Raw genomic sequence first — 18,090 nt, forward strand, 5'->3', positions numbered from 1 at the left:
AGTAGAGACGGGGTTTCACCATGTTGGCCAGGCTGGTCTTGAACTCCTGACCTCAGGTGATCCACCTGCCTCAGCCTCCCAAAGTGCTGTGATTATAGGGGTGAGCCACTGTGCCCAGCCAAAGTAAGTTTTTTTAAATATATGCTCATTGTAGAAAAGTTGAGAAATACAGTAAACTATGAAGAAGATAACTCATGTTCCTACTCCTGTCAGAAAGAAAAAAAATTTTTTTATTGTATTTCCTTCCAGATTTTCCCAATACATTTTTACATGCTTGAGATCACATTATATAATAAATTCTGTATCCTACATTTAATTTAATAAATATCCCACCAGTTTCATTGCCCCCATTAAAGGCTCTTAAAAAAAAGAAAGAAGCATAGTTCTTTGTGGCCCTATCACAGCATGTGGGTAGAGCTCGTATTTGCCATGAGAGCCCTAACCTGGTTCCTGAGAGGCTGGTGCAGTGCTGGGCAGAAAAACTGCCCCAGAGCAGCACCCACTTCCTACAGACTGAGATGCACCATCTCTAAGAAGCAGCAGTGGAGGGAGTGCTGCAGACACAGCCTGGATATTTCCCAGGATTGGTCAGTGGGAACCAATTGAAATTGGTGGGATCCACATCCCTTTGTGGCCACAGGATATTCCGTGGGTTGAAGATGTCTCAGAGTTTCCATCGCTTCCCTCTCACCTAACATTTTTAGCAATGATGCTGGCACTTCGGTCCTTGGGCTTTGTTTTGCTTTGGTCTGAATGAGATACCGGCATCTTCCCATGCTTTCTTGAAAGCATGCAAAGAGAACACAGGAACAAGAGAAGGAGAACACTGCATGGAAAAAAAATGCATCTAGAAAAATGCTTCTCATTTTTTCTGTTCCAATAAACGGGTAAAATTGTAATGGCTTTTTATTGCCCATGCCTGTGTCTTACCTGTTGGCTGTCATACCCATCTGCTCACTCTCCCTCTCTAGAAAGCATATCTGAATACAAGGGAGGAATGAGGCTGCATGAGCAGCAGTGTCTTCGTGGTCATCACTAGTCCTAAACATTTGTTGTGGTGGTTAGGGGATGGATTAAATGGCTTAACTTTTACAGGTATTGTCTTTTCAGTCAACCTACCTTAAGTTTTGCCACGTTATTACTGAGATGCAGTCACCTTCAATCTCAACACCCAGTGAGAACTGCTACAAAGACATGTTGCCATAAATCATCCTACCCTGTAGAAATTTTGAAAAACAAAACACACACACGACCACTTTTCAAAATCTATTACACTGGCTCTTTTTATCCATGATTAATGTCTACAGGATGGTCGAATTGGTATAGTTTCCTACTTTTTAAACTTTTGACTGGATTTAAGTTATAGAAGCAAGAATCTGTAAGCATTTTTAAAAGCCATCTTTCTGGCCAGGTGCAGTGGCTCACGCCTGTAATCCCAGCACAGGAGGCCAAGGCAGGCAGATCCCAAGATTAAGAGATCGAGACCATTCTGGCCAACATGGTGAAACCCTGTCTCTACTAAAAATACAAAAATAAGCTGGGCTTGGTGGCACATGCCCGTAATCCCAGCTACTCAGGAGGCTGAGGCAGGAGAATCACTTGAACCTGGGAGGCAGAGGTGGCAGTGAGCCAAGATCGAGTCATTGCACTCCAGCCTGGCGACAGAGAGAGACTCCATCTCAAAAAAAAAAAAAAAGCTCTTTCCGTATGAAATGCTTGGAAGTCTGAGAATTTTTATGGATGTTTTACAAGCAATTTTGGAACAAAACGATGTCAGAAGATAAGGCTTTGGATGTGGTCATAGTCCAGCATCAAAAGTCATGTCATTTTAGATAGCCTTGAGGTTTGAGGCTTAAGTGAGCTGGTTGGTATGGGCATCTTAGCAGTGTCAGGCTCACGTAAGTGCTCACTGTATATCCCTACTGTATTATCATGATTGTTGCTACTCCACCCAGATCGTGTTTATCATCTTGTACATATTGGGCTGTTGAAAGGTTTTACATCTTTAAAAAAAAAAGATTTTCAGTGACCATACCAACTGTTCTCATTCTACAAATCAAAAAAGAAAATTCAAAGGAAATACTTAAGAACATGACTTATGTTTTTGATTTCTGGGTTTTCCCCCATTCCCCTTTAAAAAAAAAAGAAAAGATGGAATCTCGCTCTGTCACCCAGGCTGGAGTGCAGTGGCACAGTCTTGGCTCACTGCAACAACCTCTGCCTTCCAGGTTCACGTGGTTCTTCTGCCTCAGCTTCCCAAGTAGCTAGGATTACAGGCATGCACCACCACGCCTGGCTAATTTTTTGTATTTTTAGTAGAGATGGGATTTCACCCTGTTGGCCAAGCTGGTCTCAAATTCCTGACCTTAAGTGATCTGCCCACCTTGGCCTCCCAAAGTTCTGGATTACAGGCACGAGCCACCGTGCCTGGCCTCCCCTATTTCTTAATTGCTAGTTTGCCAACTAGCACCACAGGCATATCATGATCAGATGGGAAAATCAGCTCCCAGACTCACTGGACCATCTCTGAACTAGACTCACGTTGTGTGTCTGGCATTTTTCATTGCTTGTTGCTCTTGTTCTTCATCGTGTTAAGAATAGGCAAGATCCCAGCTACTCGGGAGGCTGAGGCAGGAGAATTGCCTGAACCCAGGAGGCAGAGGTTGCGGTGAGCCAAGATCGCGCCATTGCACTCCAGCCTGGGTAACAAGAGCGAAACTCCGTCTCAAAAAAAAAAAAAAAAAAGACTCCTGGGCTTTTTTTTTTTTTTTTTAATGCTTGCATTTAGCACCCTGGAGTATGAGATAGGATTAAATACAAGCATTGCCACAGGCACTAGCTTTCAGACTCCCTTTTTAACAAGCATATACATCAGACACTATGTGATAGAATTCCTAAATAAGAGGGACTCAAACAAGATAGCATTGTATTTCTCTCAGGTGAGTCCCACGTGGGTAAGGCAGCTCTGCCCCACACCTTGGGGACCTGGGCACCTTCACCTTGTTGCTCTGCCATCTACGGTGTTACTGGGTCCCAGTGGTCCAGGATGACTCCCCAGAGCCTGTGTCCCAGCAGAAGAAAGCTAGTGTGGCCCACACACTGCACCTACATATTTCCACCCAGATCCACTGATGCACAGAACGTGGTCTGTAGCCACATCTGGCTTTATGGGTAGCTGGGAACTTCTGGGCAGCCATTTTTCCAGTTAAGAATGAAAGGTTTTGCTATAGAAGGAGGTAGAAACAGAGATTAAAGGATGATTTGCAGTTTCTCTTCCACTCACGTCTTGAGTGTTCTCTGATCCTTTTGCACACTTGACTTTGCTAATAAAACTTCTTTTCTTAGAAAAGAGATTTAGGAGAGTGAGAGGCTCAAATATGAAAATATGAATCCTTAGAAGGAGGAAAACTGATGAGCCCGTACTCATCCCTCGCATCTCCAGTTGCTGGTTTTGCTTTCGTTTTGATTTTGGGGTGGCCTTCTCTTCCATGATGCCCTTTAATCCCACTCAAATTTGACACTGTGTGAAGGCACAAAAGGTAGTATTCACCCTAAAACTCAGGCACTTTAGAGTATGTGGTGTTCTCAAATATAACTGCAATAAATTCATGATTTTTTTTTTTTTTTTTTTTTTTTTTTTTTTATGAGACGGAGTCTCGCTCTTGTTACCCAGGCTGGAGTGCAATGGCGTGATCTCGGCTCACCGCAACCTCCGCCTCCTGGGTTCAGGCAATTCCCCTGCCTCAGCCTCCTGAGTAGCTGGGATTACAGGCACGCGCCACCGTGCCCAGCTAATTTTTTTGTATTAGTAGAGACGGGGTTTCACAATGTTGACCAGGATGGTCTCGATCTCTCGACCTCGTGATCCACCCGCCTCGGCCTCCCAAAGTGCTGGGATTACAGGCTTGAGCCACCGCGCCCGGCCTAAATTCATGATTTATGATAATATATTTGCTATTAACTCGTGTGTGGAGAGGTCAAAAGGGCCAACCATATATTATGATCAGCATAACTTGGCCACGAGAATATTTCAGTATCTTTTTTTTTTTTTTTGAAACAGAGTCTTACTCTGTCATCCAGGCTGGAGTGCAGTGGCGCGATCTCAGCTCACTGTAACTTCTGCCTCCAGGGTTCGAGTGATTCTCCCACCTCAGCCTCCTGAGCAGCTGGGATTACAGGCATGCGCCACCACCCCCCACTAATTTTTGTAATTTTAGCAGAGATGGGGTTTCACCATGTTGCCCAGGCTGGTCTCAAACTTCTGGGCTCAAGCAATCCACCCACCTCAGCCTCCCAAAGTGCTAGGATTACAGGTGTGAGCCACCATACCTATCTGGCCATGACAATATTTCCAATGATACTCATAGGCCAGGCACGGTGGCTCACGCCTGTAATCCCAACATTTTGAGAGACTGAGGCAGGAGGAGCACTGGAGCCCAGGAGTTCAAGACTAGCCTGAGCAACATGCAAAACTCTGTCTCTATTTTTAGAATAAAATAAAATTTAATACACCCAAAAGCATCTTTTGTGTCTATGTAAAACGCTATGCACGTCTTTTTTTTTTTTTTTTGACACAGAGTTTTCGCTGTGTCCCCCAGTCTGGAGCTCAAGTGATCTTCCCACCTCTCAGCCTCCTAAGTAGCTGGGACTACAGGCATACGCCATCACACCCAGCTAATTATGTATTTTTTTGTACAGATGGGGTTTTGCCATGTTGCACAGGCTGGTCTTGGAGCTCCTGGGCTGAGATCCACCTGCCTCGGTCTCCCAAAGTGCTGGGATTATAGGTGTGAGCCACCACACCTGGCCTCAGATCTACATTGTACTTTTAAAGTAAGGAGAACCTAAGGGATAATTTCATATTGTTAAGAATGGTTATTAAAAACAAATATTTTATAATCAGATTTTCTCTCTGCTGGAACTACGACAAGGTGAATGGACTTGTGCTTCATTGATAGAAGCTGATGTGAAGATGAGGATTTCTAAAAATGTGTTTAAATATAGTTAAAATTGTAAATAAAAAAATCGATTTATACTTTGTTCTTTAAACATATTCTGCATTCTGAAACTCTGCTTTTTAAGAAAATATCTTAAACCTTATCAGTTGAGGGTCATTTAATGATCTTTATTTTTAAATGTTTCTATATTATGATCTGAAACTATTTAAGAAACAGTTTTGTTTTTTTGTTTTTCTTGGAAAAGAGTCTTGCTCTGTTCCCAGGCTGCAGTGCAGTAGCACAATCTCAGCTCAGTGCAACCTCCACCTCCTGTCTCAGCCTCCCTAGTAGCTGAGATTACAGGCATGCACCACCATGCCCAGCTATTTTTATTTTTTTTTATTTTTAGTAGAGACAGGGTTTCACTGTGTTGGCCAGGCTGGTCTCGAACTCTTGACCTCATGATCCACCCACCTCTGCCTCCCAAAGTGTTGAGATTACAGACTGTGCCCAGCCAGAAATAGTTTATTTCTAACTATTTAAGAAACATTCACCTTTTGGTATTTGTTAGCCATATCTTTGTATCCTATGATTTCACTGATTTTAACATTTTTCACATATACTTGAAAAGTATCTTCATAGGCCCATTGATGATTCCTCTATGATATTACTTAATTATTCCTCTTTTTTCCAGTTTTAAGAATTGAATACATGCTCATGGTCTGAGGTAGTTTTAGGGAAAGGTGCCCTATGGCCAGAGCAGCTGGGCTCTTCTACTCAGACAGCCTTGAAGTAACAGGATTCTTAGACTACCTGTTATAGTCCAAGACTCTTGATTTATAAATATCATTAGTCTTTTATTTGCAGGCAGAATTCTGCAGGAATGCACTTAAATTAGAATTGCCCTTGTTATTTGCCCGTAGGGAAATTGCTTCCTGATACTCTAGACAGATCCACAGATATATGGCAGCCAGAGATGCATTGTCTCATCAGGGTTGGATTCTGTCACTAACATAATATGTTGTCCAGAAAATTTTGCATTTGGAAAGAGAATTTTGTGTTAATATTAGCAATGAGAGACATCTCACTTCAGTGTAATAGTGTTAAGGGAATGACACATCATCGGATTTTGATACGATTTTTAGTGAAAAATACTTTAGTGCCGCTTGTTAGAAAAACATCACAGGTCTAGGATATAAAAGCATTTTTGCTCTATAGAAACCTGGCACTTATTCCAGTTCTGACTAGAAAACTTACTCAAAGTAAAAAGAAAACCTGTTATTTTACGATAAGTTGTTTACGTCTCCCAACCATCTCGTCTTTGGAGAGCTGTGTCTTTTTCCAGCGGGTGCTACTTATGCAGAGCAGCTTTTGTCCACAGCAGGGACAAGTTAATGCATCGCATGCACAACATAAACAGTCTCCAGCTTACTATCAGGATGTGTTCCAAAAGCTCATTTTTAAGGCATTTGTTTAAAACTCACAATGTGCTTATCTGTAGAAACAGTGGTGTAAGTGATGGTCGGAGGGCCAAGCTACTCCACCAAAGCCTATTTAATGCATCGTGTAACTAAACTTACACAGTTACGCTTCATACACCCTGGAAGGAGGGATCTCATATAATAACAGGAAGGAAAGGAAGAGAAAATCTTCGTCTTCTTACTTCCAAGAATCTCTTTTCCTTCATTTTTAAACTTTGTTCATCCTCTTCCTTTTGGGAAAGGACAGAGGGATTCCTGTCTCTCAGTATCTCATGCTGATGAAACAACTCTCCCTCATACCTACCCTGGAAATCTCTCCATACAGCTGAACTCAAAATAGAAGGAATCGGATCCTTTGACTTTACACATTTTTGTGCCATTAACCATAGCCCTGTGACCCACTAATTTTTAAATACAGTGTTTCCCAGCTATATGATTCTCTAATTAGTGGGTTTCTGGTCAGTGTTACAAAATAAAGACTGATTTAGAAAAGAAATGAGGCCGGGTGTAGAGGCTCATGCCTGTAATCCCAGCACTTTGGGAGACTGAGGTGGGTGGATCACCTGAGATCAGGAGTTTGAGACCAGACTGGCCAACATAGTGAGACCCCATCTCTACTGAAAATACAAAAATTAGCTGGGCATGGTGGCATACACCTGTAATCCCAGCTACCCAGGAGACTGAGGCAGGAGGATCGCTTGAACCTGGGAGGCAGAGGTTGCAGTGAGCCTAGATCGCGCCACTGCACTCCAGCCTGGGCGACAGAGTGAGACTCTCTCTCAAAAAAAAGGTATTTGGGGCCTGGGCCACCATATAAAGAAATTGTTGTCCAGGAATGGTGGGTCATGCCTGTAATCCCTGTATTTTGTGAGGCTGAGGCAGGAAGATTGCTAGAGGCCAGGAGTTTGAGATTAGCTTGGGCAACATAGCGAAACCCCCATCTCTACAAAAATTTAGCCAAGTGTAGTGGCGTGCACCTGTGGTCTCAGCTACTAGGGAGTCTGAGGCGGGAGGATCACTGGAGCTCAGGAGATTTCAGCTACAGTGAGCTATGCTTGTGCTATTCCACTCCAGCCTGGGCTTCGGAGTGAGACTGTCTCACACACAAAAAAATTGTTCCTCCAAGTCAGTGGTTCTGATGAACCAGTTTGATTGTCACATTTGGACCTCTACTGGTTAGAGGCCATCCTAACATTCTGTACTGCATGGGATAACCACCCACAGCAGTTACCCAGCTTAAAAGATCAATGGTGCAGAGGTTGAGAACGTGCTTTAAGCATGTCCTAAAGTATGGGCATTATTTACAGGTGTTATATTGGGTCCAATCGCTTGGGAAATCCAGGATTAAGAGTTTACTAGGTGTGCTGGGTTGTCTGGCAGTGGTCAGGTCCTCTGTTCTCACCCTTTCCCCAGGTCCCCCAATCCAGACATTTGAAATTAGCATACCCTCTAATTCAGATGGACAGAAATGTATTGAGAGCCTATTGTGCAGCAGCGGTGTTGTAGATACTAGAGATACAGCAGGGAATCAACAGCGGTTCCTGTCCTCGCTGCGCTTACATTCTCGTAGGGGGAAAAACAGTTAACTATATAAGTGTGTGTCTGTATAGAGAAATAAAGCAGGGAGTGGGGATAAAAGAGTTGGGGAGAAATTGGAATTTGAAACAAGAAAGTCAGGAAAAGCCTCGTTGAGAATTTTACAACTCTCACCCTTCTTCTATATAAGAACTTTGAAAATCAGAAAACTCCAGATAATTTCCATTCAGGACTGGAGTACAATGAGAGGAGAGGGAACTGAGATGTCAATAGTAGGGGCTGAAGTGTGTGGATCTTTGATGTATTCTGCTGGCTTGTGGGTTGCTTTCATTGGATTCCTCAGCCTGTGGTGGGCGTAGCCTGGCATGGATCTTGTGGACACAGAACATTTGGCAAACATATTGAAGCTGAAAGCAGAGCTGCTGAGCTGCATTATCATGAGTCCACTGCAGGCGTCTAGCCTGGAGCTGCTTTGCACCCCGATAGAACAGCAGTCGGAGCCTGTGAATGTCATCCAGTAGGTGGGATGGGGGATGCTCGATTCTCCTGCTCTCAAGAATAACAGTTCCAACCCTGGCACAGTAGCTCACACCTGTAATCCCAGCACTTTGAGAGGCCAAGGCAGGAGGATCGCTTGAGCTCAGGAGTTTGAGACCAGCCTGGGCCACATGGCAAAACCTCATCTCTACAAAAAATATAAAAATCACCCAATCCCAGCTCCTTGGGAGGCTGAGGTGGGAGAATCACTTTAGGCCACAAGGTTGAGGCTGCAAAGAGCCATGATCACATCACTGTACTCCTGCCTGGGTGACAGAGTGAGACCTTGTCTCAAAAAAAAAAAAAAAAAAAAAAACCCACAGTTCCATCTTTTTTGGAGAAAAATTTATTTCCTTATAGCTGTCTTCTCACAGATAAGAAAAATATTTTTTAAAGTGTGGCCTTTTTTTTTTATTATTTGAAAAAAATCCATTTAGGACACAGCGCCTTACATCTCGCAGCCAAGAACAGCCACCATGAATGCATCAGGAAGCTCCTTCAGGTAAGGTGGTGACAACTTAGAATTATAAATGTGTCAGTTTTACAACTTAAAGTAATCTTGTCTGTGAAAGAACAAACACACCCTCCGTACACACTCCTTTAAATACTGTCCCAAGGCCTGTGTTTCCTAAGAAGCTTCATGATCAAAATGATTGTTTCCATAGCAACTCCACTGGAAGAGAAGAGGATCTAATCAAAACTGGAGTGTCTTTTTTGGGATCCAGCCTTTTTCTCCCCTTTATTTGGTTCCTCCTTTTCTTTGCTGAAGGACTTATGCCCTCTAAATATCAGTTTCTAAGCTGCTGGAGATTCTTACCACACAGGATCTCCAGTATCCTAGTATTGTTAAATCATCAGTAGAATGCAGCTCTTCTTTGAGAAGCAAAATTTCAACCATTATTTTCTTATATGTAACTTGATGACTTTAGTTCTTGGGTTTTGTTTAAGTCCTTGGTTTTATTCTTCTTTATAATTTTAAGCCAACTCCCTGGTTCAGTAATCTTGCCAGGAAGTTTATAACGATCCCTTAAAATGACGACTTCTATAAATCTTTAAAGATGAATATGTAATGAACTCCCAATAGCTGTCCATGCGGTAACATCCAGTTGATGCAAGCTGGCTGTTCTCAGGAACAGCATAGAGCAATAAAATACGTGTTTGGTTGTACTATCTGTTCTGTTGAGCTGTTGTCTTGGCCTCCACAAGCACTATTTAGGACCCAGCATCTTGCTTTAATTTGGCTTTGAAATTCCAATGCAGAAATGTGGTCACATTCTTCAGCTTGTCCTGCTCTGTTGATCACAGAGCTTCTTTCTTGCGTTATGTGATGCAAGCTACTGCCAGTTCCAAGAATGCTTAACCTTAACAGGTCTTTGAAGCTAAATTCAAGAAAAATAGATCAATGTCTGTGATGTCATATTATGAGACTTCCCTCTGAAGACAATTGAAATAGAACTTTTCTTCCCTGCCTTCTCTGGGACCAAACACTACGGATAAGTGAAAATCATTGCTCTGCTTCCATACCCTTGGCCCTACCTCAATTTTTAAGTAATTTATTTATGTTTGAAATCTCCATTCCCATTCTGGCTTGGCTATCCAGACTTTGCATCTGGCTCTGAGTTTAAGGAAGAATTAACCTGACAAGCTGGATGTTCTCGTGGGCAATAACCAGATATTCTAGTCTCTAATGTAATCTTATATCTGGTTATGCAAATGCATTGGTTTTTCTTCGGAATCTTTGAAACCTTTAAAGAGTTCCTTGTGCTGTTTTAAAATTAGGCCAAAGCATGGTAAGTCGTAACTTAATCTCCATTCTTCTTACCACGGAAGGGCAGACATTTCACTAGAGTGGTAGTGTGTTATTACCTCCTCTAACTGCCAAACCATCCAGATTGTTCTTCTTCCTGGATGGTGGTTAAAACCTCGGCCGCGTCCTCCTGTTGGGCTGCTTTGCCAGGTCCTGTTCCTCTTTGCTCTCTAGCTAGTTCTTCACCTCTTATCTCAGTAGTCGAGGCTCTCTGTGCTGAGATCCCCATCACCTGCTGCCCCCACTCCTACACCCTCTGCATTTACGGATCTCCCTGGGCTCTCCAGGCCTTTGCTCTTACTGCCTGTCTGCTGGAGCCATTTCCCCTCTCCAGGGGCGACCAATGTAAAGTTCTTCCTTCTCACGGCAATAAGCACAAATAGAGTCTTGTGAGATTCTTCAAATTCAAATTAGCTCTTTCAGGCCAGGCGTGGTGGCTCATGCCTGTAATCTCAGCATGTTGGGAGGCCAAGGCAGGCTGATCACCTGAAGTCAGGAGTTCAAGACCAGCCTGGCCAACATGGTGAAAACCCATCTCTACTAAAAAAATACAAAAATTAGCCGGGCATGGTGGTACATGCCTATAATCCCAGCTACTTGAAAGGCTGAGGCAGGAGAATCACTTAAACCTGGGAGGTGGAGGTTGCAGCGAGCCAAGGTTTTGCCACTACACTCCAGCCTGGGCCATAGGGTGAGACTCCGTCTAAAAAAAAAAAAAGACAACAAATAGCTGTCTCCCTCCTCGAACCCCCAGCTATTCCTCCCACCCTTTCTCATACCATGTTTCCTGGGCACTGTGCATCATATCAAACAGTGACAAACAGCTGTCCCTATCCCAGTGGAGCTCCCAGTCTGATAAATAATCTACAAATAAGCATTACAGATTGCACAGCAGTACGAAGGAAGCTAATGGGTTACTGTGAGAGAGGAATGAGAAGTGGAGGTTCCAGGAAGACCTCATGAAGGAGGTGATATTAAGCTGAGACCTCCCAAGGATGCAAAGAGCCAAGAGGAAAGTGTTCTAAGCAAATGGAACGATGTGTGCAAAGGGCCTGAGGTAGAAAGGTGCTGTCCAGGGAGTGAAGAGAGCCAGTGTGTGGGCCTGGGGCAGAGTTAGTGTGGAGGAAAAGTAGCGCAGGATGTGGGGCCTTGTTATGTCATGATGGGCTTGACTGCAGATCATCCTAAGTACAGCATGGTACTGTGAAGGGCTTTTAAGTAGACAGCGATGGTCACCATTTTAAAAGAGCATTCTAATTGTTTAGAGAATTGATAAAAAGCAGAAAAATGCAGAACTGGGGAGACCCTCCAGGAGGTTACCTTAGCTGTTCACGTGAGAATATGCTGTCTTAGACAAGGATGTTGGGAACAAAAAAAGGAAGAGGGCAGATTGGAGGTGAGTTTTGGAAAAAAAAAATTGACAAGACCTGGTTGTCCACTGGGGAGGGGGGATGGGGAGGAGAGGAAGAGAAGGAGGAGGATCAAAGCTGAATCACTGGTTGATGATGATGCTGTTGATGAAGATGGTAGTCCAGGCAGGTCATGGGGGAGGGGAAGCCAGAGATTTTAGCCAGGCTACCTTTGAGGTGCTAACCCAGCCTGTCTAGGTTTGAATCTTGGCTCGGCAGATTTACTGCAACTTGAGCAAATTATCAACTTTTTTGTGCCTCTGTTTCTTCATCTGAAAGTGGGAGTAATGATAGTATCTACCTCGGGTCATTAGAGGACCTGAAGCAGTTCTTTGAACAGTGCCTGGCACGTGAGAGCTAATACATAGCACTTACTGTTGTACTGTTGGGATCTCCGCATTTGGGAGTCACTAGCATCCATTCTTCTAATTAGTATTTCAGGTTGTGGGTGTGGAGGAGCTTACCAGGAAGAGAGCTCAAAGGAAGAGCACGGAGGAGCCCTGGGGGTTTCTGTTTGGCTAGAGGAGGAGCCGCAAGAGGAAAAGCAGAATAGGATGCGCCAAGCAAGGCTCTAGGAGCTGAGAGGTTGGAGAGAGGAGGACAGAAATGTTCACTGTCATTGGAAACATGAAGGTTGTTGGTGACCTCGACCAGGGCCATTTCCTTGGACTCAAAAGGGGACACCCAACTGCAGTGGTTTCAGGAGTGAATGGAGATGGGGGAGCATGGTCTGCATATGGGTCATCCTTAAGAGAAAGCTGGTTTTGTGAAGGGGGTCAGAAAGGGCAGGAGATGGGGGAAAGACAGGATCAAGATGAGAGAGCTAGAGCATGTCTGTTTGCTGGTGGGGTGCTGGAGTGATGACGGAAGGAGAGGACAGATGTATTCACTCTAGATGTATTCACTTCACTTCGCTGGTGAAGCAGCGAAGAGTGGGAGAGTTTGCCTATCCCGAAGACATGAGTCCCCTTCGCCATAGGATACTATAGACTCCTGGAGCACAGCAGTTGGGGCTTATTTATATTTATAGTCTTCCTAATAAGTCACATCATACCTTGCAGGAAAAGTCTGAACTGAATAGAATTGGTGCAGCATATTTTATTATATGGATGTATTTATTTTTGTCTTATAGTCTAAATGCCCAGCCGAAAGCGTTGACAGCTCTGGGAAAACAGCTTTACATTATGCAGGTAATTTTCATTCTCCTTTTTGTCTTCTTCTGCCATTAGAAACACTAACTTTATCCTTATTCAAACCATTAACCTTCCATACTATTCCTGGTGTTCTTTTCTGTCATCATTTCTAGATATTCCCATTTTACTCCATTTGTAAAATATGCAGTTTTACTGAGACGTACGCCTAGTATTCATCAGTTGCCTTGCCACCCGACCACTGAAAATTATCACGATTAATATATTTTAACTAGTTTAAGATTGCTTTTTAAACTAAGATATTCATAAGCACTTGTAGATTTCAGGTAATGTGTGATACAGACTTTTTAATTTGAGGATTTTTATGAACATCAGTCAATTTTATTTACCAACATTTTGTTTAAGTACAATTACACAACTTCAAGTGACAAACATTGACACTGAAATATGAGTGATTAGATTTACACATGTGTTTTATGGCTAGTTGTGGAAAAGCTAAGTCCTGTGAAAAGCTGAATCAAATGTTCACCTAAAGGCAACTGGCAGACATTGGCCTTAGGCCTGCATAACTCTGAAATTCTGAAATTAAGCAGTAATGTAAAACACCTCTCACTCTTTTTTTTTCTTTGAGATGGAGTCTTGCTCTGTCACCAGGCTAGAATGCAGTGGTGTGATCTTGGCTCACTATAACCTCCACCTCCCGGGTTCAAGCGATTCTCCTGCCTCAGCCTCCCAAGTAGCTGGGACTACAGGCGCATGCCACCACGCCCAGCTAATTTTTGTATTTTTTTAGTAGAGACAAGGTTTCACCATGTTGGCCAAGGTGGTGTCAATCTCTTGACCTCGTGATCCGTCTGCCTCGGCCTCCCAAAGCTCTGAGATTATAGGCATCAGCCACCACATCTGGCAAAACACCTCGCTCTTAACCTTCCTAACACTATTTTTCTTCAGTGCAACTAGAGTGAATACATGTAGAATGGGTAGAACATCAACATTTCCTTCCTGAAGTGTCTGATACCCCTGGTTGTGAGAATAATTGTGATTGGCTGTGGTGTTTCTATTTTCCTTCCTCCAGTGGCGCAGGGCTGCCTTCAAGCTGTGCAGATTCTCTGCGAACACAAGAGCCCCATAAACCTCAAAGATTTGGTGAGTACCAGGTGGTCACTAGATATAAAGGTAGACACTGGTTCCTAGAGCTCAGAGGGATACCTCTAGAGTTACTGAGACATTAGACCAGCAGTCCCCAACCTTTTTGGCACCAGGGACTGATTTGGGGGAAGACAATTTTTCCATGGATGGGGGTGGGGAGGGTTTCAGGATGAAACTGTTCTAGCTCAGATCATCAGGCATTGGAGGGCACAACCTAGATCCCTCTAGTGCTCGGTTCACAAGAGGGTTCCTACTCCTATGAGAATCTAATACTGCCGCTGATCTTATGGGTAGTGATGCTCGCTCACCTCCTAACAGGCCACAAACTGATAACTGGTCTGCAGCCTCACTGGGCAAAATTCTATTGCTTTTCAACCTAGATTCTCTTCTGCAAAATGGATTTATGTATTATTCTTAACCCTTTTCCTGTTTGCCCCGAGAATACTCGCTTGGGGAATGCAGCATTTACCTCAAGATAACTTTGCCAGATAAAGAAATAGCTCACTTTTATTATTATTTTCGCATCACTCTAGTATATAGACTTTGGAAACAAAAGACATCTAAAGGTCTGTTTAGAGCATCCTGTTTTTGGTAGTGGTATTTCCATGTGCAAAATATAGTAATTTTCGATCGCCGAAAATGTCAAATCCTAGCAAACGTAGCATTCCTATGAGTGATGTTAACATCGTTCTCAAAGAATTGGCTGAAGATTCATTCGATTAATCCAATTTTTCTGAAATAGATGATTCTGACCATTCAGAGGATTCTGATGTTAGTTCTGTTTACAAATAACTCTAAGAACAGTTTTTATATTTTATTTTCACATTGAAAATCAGTCAGATTTACTTCAGCCTCAAAGAGTGTATTTCTATAAAATTAAAAGAGCACTGGCAGAGAGCTGCATGGCTTTTTTCTCAACTGGGAAGAAGGTTAATTGGTTTCTACAGCATTAGAAAAACATTTTGCAGCATGTATTTCCTAAATAGGTGTATTTGTTTCTACGGCTATCCATGTTTTCTACCATCAATGTAATTACAAATAAAACTTAATTTTTTCAATTTAAAAAATAAAAAGTCTAAACAAATTTTACTACTTTCTTTCTGCACCCCAACTATCACCTTGAATACCGTCTAGGTAGAATTTCCCAACTTTGAAGACCACTATTAGGCTATTTTAACTTCACCAGGCTCTTTTGAGAATAAATTTATATACCTATCACGATTTCATGTTGCAGCGTGAGAACTGACACACAGACACTTATACTTGATAGAGATTCTGTGAAGTGACTAGATATAATCTGTGAACAAATTCATATCCCTTGAATTGCCATACTTCCTAAGTAGAAAGTATTATAACTTCACAGAGATAATGCCCAGAAATCTGTCTGAAATTCTGCTATCTGACAATACTCAATCTTTAAGCAGCACTTGTATTTTTAAATAGTTGGATATATTATAACTTTTCTTTTCCCTTTGCTTATTCAATGCTCCTACCTTAAAACTCACTGTCGATGGATTCGTAGGGTATATTCCAGGAAAAAGAAACAACAGAATAACAAGTTCTCTTTATGTTTTGTGTTATTTGCGTCAGGCCTAAGATTACAGAAAATACCTATATATATTCTTCTAGTATTTTTCATCATTTGTTTTATATTGTAATGTTTAAAAGCTTAATCCACCTGACATGGTTTGTATATGAGTTGGAGACCTAGATTTCCTTCTTCCCAAAGGCGTTGCAATTGTCATAACATATTATTCTTCCTATGCGTCTCTTTATCTAGTCATGTGTTAGTAATAGACATAGGCTCTTAATTTTTGTTATGTTTTGATACCTAGCAAGATTACTAAAAAGTATACTTTCTGGTAAGAGTGGAATGGCAGGATATATAATCATCAGTGCACAGGGAAGAAGCTGCCTACAGGGCAGTGGGATCGTCTGATGTCGTGCGGAGATTCGTCCTTCCTTTCTCCAGCACCATCCCTCAGTACACACGGTACACTTGCCTTGAGCCTTTACACACTTTGTGTTCTACCCTCTTTCACGATCACCCAAACAGTGATAGCCATGGGAACAAGCAGCCCAAGAAGTTAGAGCTGCTATGGAAAAGCTAGCATTCAGTGAAATTCCGTAAGAAGAGTTGTACCGACATACACTTGTTGGCTCTATAAGGACACAATATCAAGATGGACCAGATATTAGATCAGCAATCCAAGTTAGGAAAAGCAGTGCAAAGAACAGGGGCTGACTTTTGCAATTCTGGCATTTTGTGCCTGAGTTAAAATCTAAATCTGAATTTGTCTCCTAGGATGGGAATATACCGCTGCTTCTTGCTGTACAAAATGCTCACAGTGAGATCTGTCACTTTCTCCTGGATCATGGAGCAGATGTCAATTCCAGGAACAAAAGTGGAAGGTACCCCAGAATTAGGCAGAAATCATGTGACTTCAGTGATATCCACATTCCAAGAGTATTTCAAAATATCATAGCTGTATTTTGGATCATTTGTTGGAAAGGGGTTTTAACTTCTTACCTTTTTAAAGTTCTACTATTTTTGATAATCAAAAATCTACGTTGACCTAAAAGCAATTTTCCCCAGACATCTGTGGACATCATTGCTGGCTAAGTCTGTGAGGAGACTATTATATGCTAACATGAATAAGCAATTTCCTGTGACTTTCTATGCAAAATAAAGTAAACCGATTGGTTGGTTTGGAGAAATGGTCTTAGCAACGTATATGTTATTTAAAGTGCTTGAGGTGAAAAAGGATAAGATTCATGCCAGTCATATTAAATCCCATCATATTATGCCAATTAGTATAGAAGATTATGTTGTTTGACTAAACATGGTTTAATGTTTTGATTTAATCTGAAGTTTAAAAAAAAAATTACTAATTTCATCTTGATAGCATTCCACTTCGAATTCCCCAAAGATTAAGTGTAATAAAGGTTTAACTGCACTTAATCTTCTTTCTCTCTCTCTCTCTCTTTTTTTAAGACAACTGATTTCCCAGGAAAGAGTTTGCACATTTTGTTAGTACTAATTTTGTGTCTCCCTTTTCCTTTAGAACTGCTCTCATGCTGGCCTGTGAGATGGGCAGCTCTAACATCGTGGAAGCCTTAATTAAAAAGGGTGCAGACCTAACCCTTGTAGATTCTCTTGGACACAATGCCTTACATTATTCCAAACTCTCAGAACATGCAGGAATTCAAAGCCTTCTATTATCAAAAATCTCTCAGGATGCTGGTATGTGAAAGAAAATAGCCAGTGTTGTTTTAAATTTATCCACTCCATTTTCCCCAAAGGATAAAGGAATGTGTGCAATATGATATATTTTGTTATTCTTTTAAACATACTTTTGAAGAAAAATGGAGTGTTAAAAAATATTGTGTATGGTGTATGTGTGTGTATGTGTGTGTATCCCCCTACCCAAAGTGAATATGAATCATTATGGTTCTTATAGTTCTTTTTTTCACTTTTTCCTCTTTAGATTTAAAGACCTCAACAAAACCAAAGCAGGTATTTATCTTTGGGGAAGGCTTTTATGTTTCATTTATGGCTTGTGGGAATTCTGAAGTTCAGATTTAACCACTCTGTTCAGATTTAACCACTTTGTGGTCCAACAGTAAAATAATAAAGACTACTGAAAATACTTAAGGACTGAAATATCTTTGAAATAAATGATTCATTGTTATAAGGTGGTAAAGGTTTTCTTAATAATTTGCTTTATTTCAAAAGCATGTAACTTTAAATTTGCTACTTATATGTTCATCTTTTTCTGAAATGTACTAACTCATACTTCCTATTGGTGTGAACGTTTGATGTGGCTTAAACTCTGCGACTGAATAACAATGTTCTGAGTACTTGTAATATCACATGAGCTACAGACCTACAACCCAGAAAATGTTAGCTATTTAATGAAAATAAGAGAATTTAGCTTTTTCTTTTAATTAGGGTTTTTCTAGAATGTCATATATGTTACAGAAAGCAGAAATTGAGTTTGCCCTGTTATTGTGTAGTTTTTTTCTAAAAATACGTTGTCACTGTTTTTTGATGAACAGTGTATGTTTGTTGTTCTATTTATT

General features: G+C 41.7%; 1 protein-coding gene across 6 annotated transcripts in view; it reads left to right on the forward strand.

Annotated features, from left to right (window-relative positions):
• The window catches only part of RAI14 (retinoic acid induced 14), a 188,169-nt gene that overhangs the window by 151,977 nt on the left and 18,102 nt on the right, over window positions 1-18,090 (forward strand). For all 6 annotated transcript variants that reach the window (XM_021671870.2, XM_021671869.2, XM_021671872.2 and 3 more), the window contains 6 exons: window positions 8,929-8,993; window positions 12,840-12,897; window positions 13,934-14,004; window positions 16,313-16,419; window positions 17,073-17,251; window positions 17,496-17,524. In XM_021671870.2, coding sequence (XP_021527545.2) covers window positions 8,929-8,993; window positions 12,840-12,897; window positions 13,934-14,004; window positions 16,313-16,419; window positions 17,073-17,251; window positions 17,496-17,524 — 509 coding nt within the window. The remainder of the gene's footprint in view (window positions 1-8,928; window positions 8,994-12,839; window positions 12,898-13,933; window positions 14,005-16,312; window positions 16,420-17,072; window positions 17,252-17,495; window positions 17,525-18,090) is intronic.

Source organism: Aotus nancymaae, unplaced genomic scaffold (genome assembly GCF_030222135.1).
Source record: "Aotus nancymaae isolate 86718 unplaced genomic scaffold, 86718_ANA_hifiasm-v0.15.2.pri h1tg000014l, whole genome shotgun sequence".
Taxonomy (NCBI): domain Eukaryota; kingdom Metazoa; phylum Chordata; class Mammalia; order Primates; family Aotidae; genus Aotus; species Aotus nancymaae.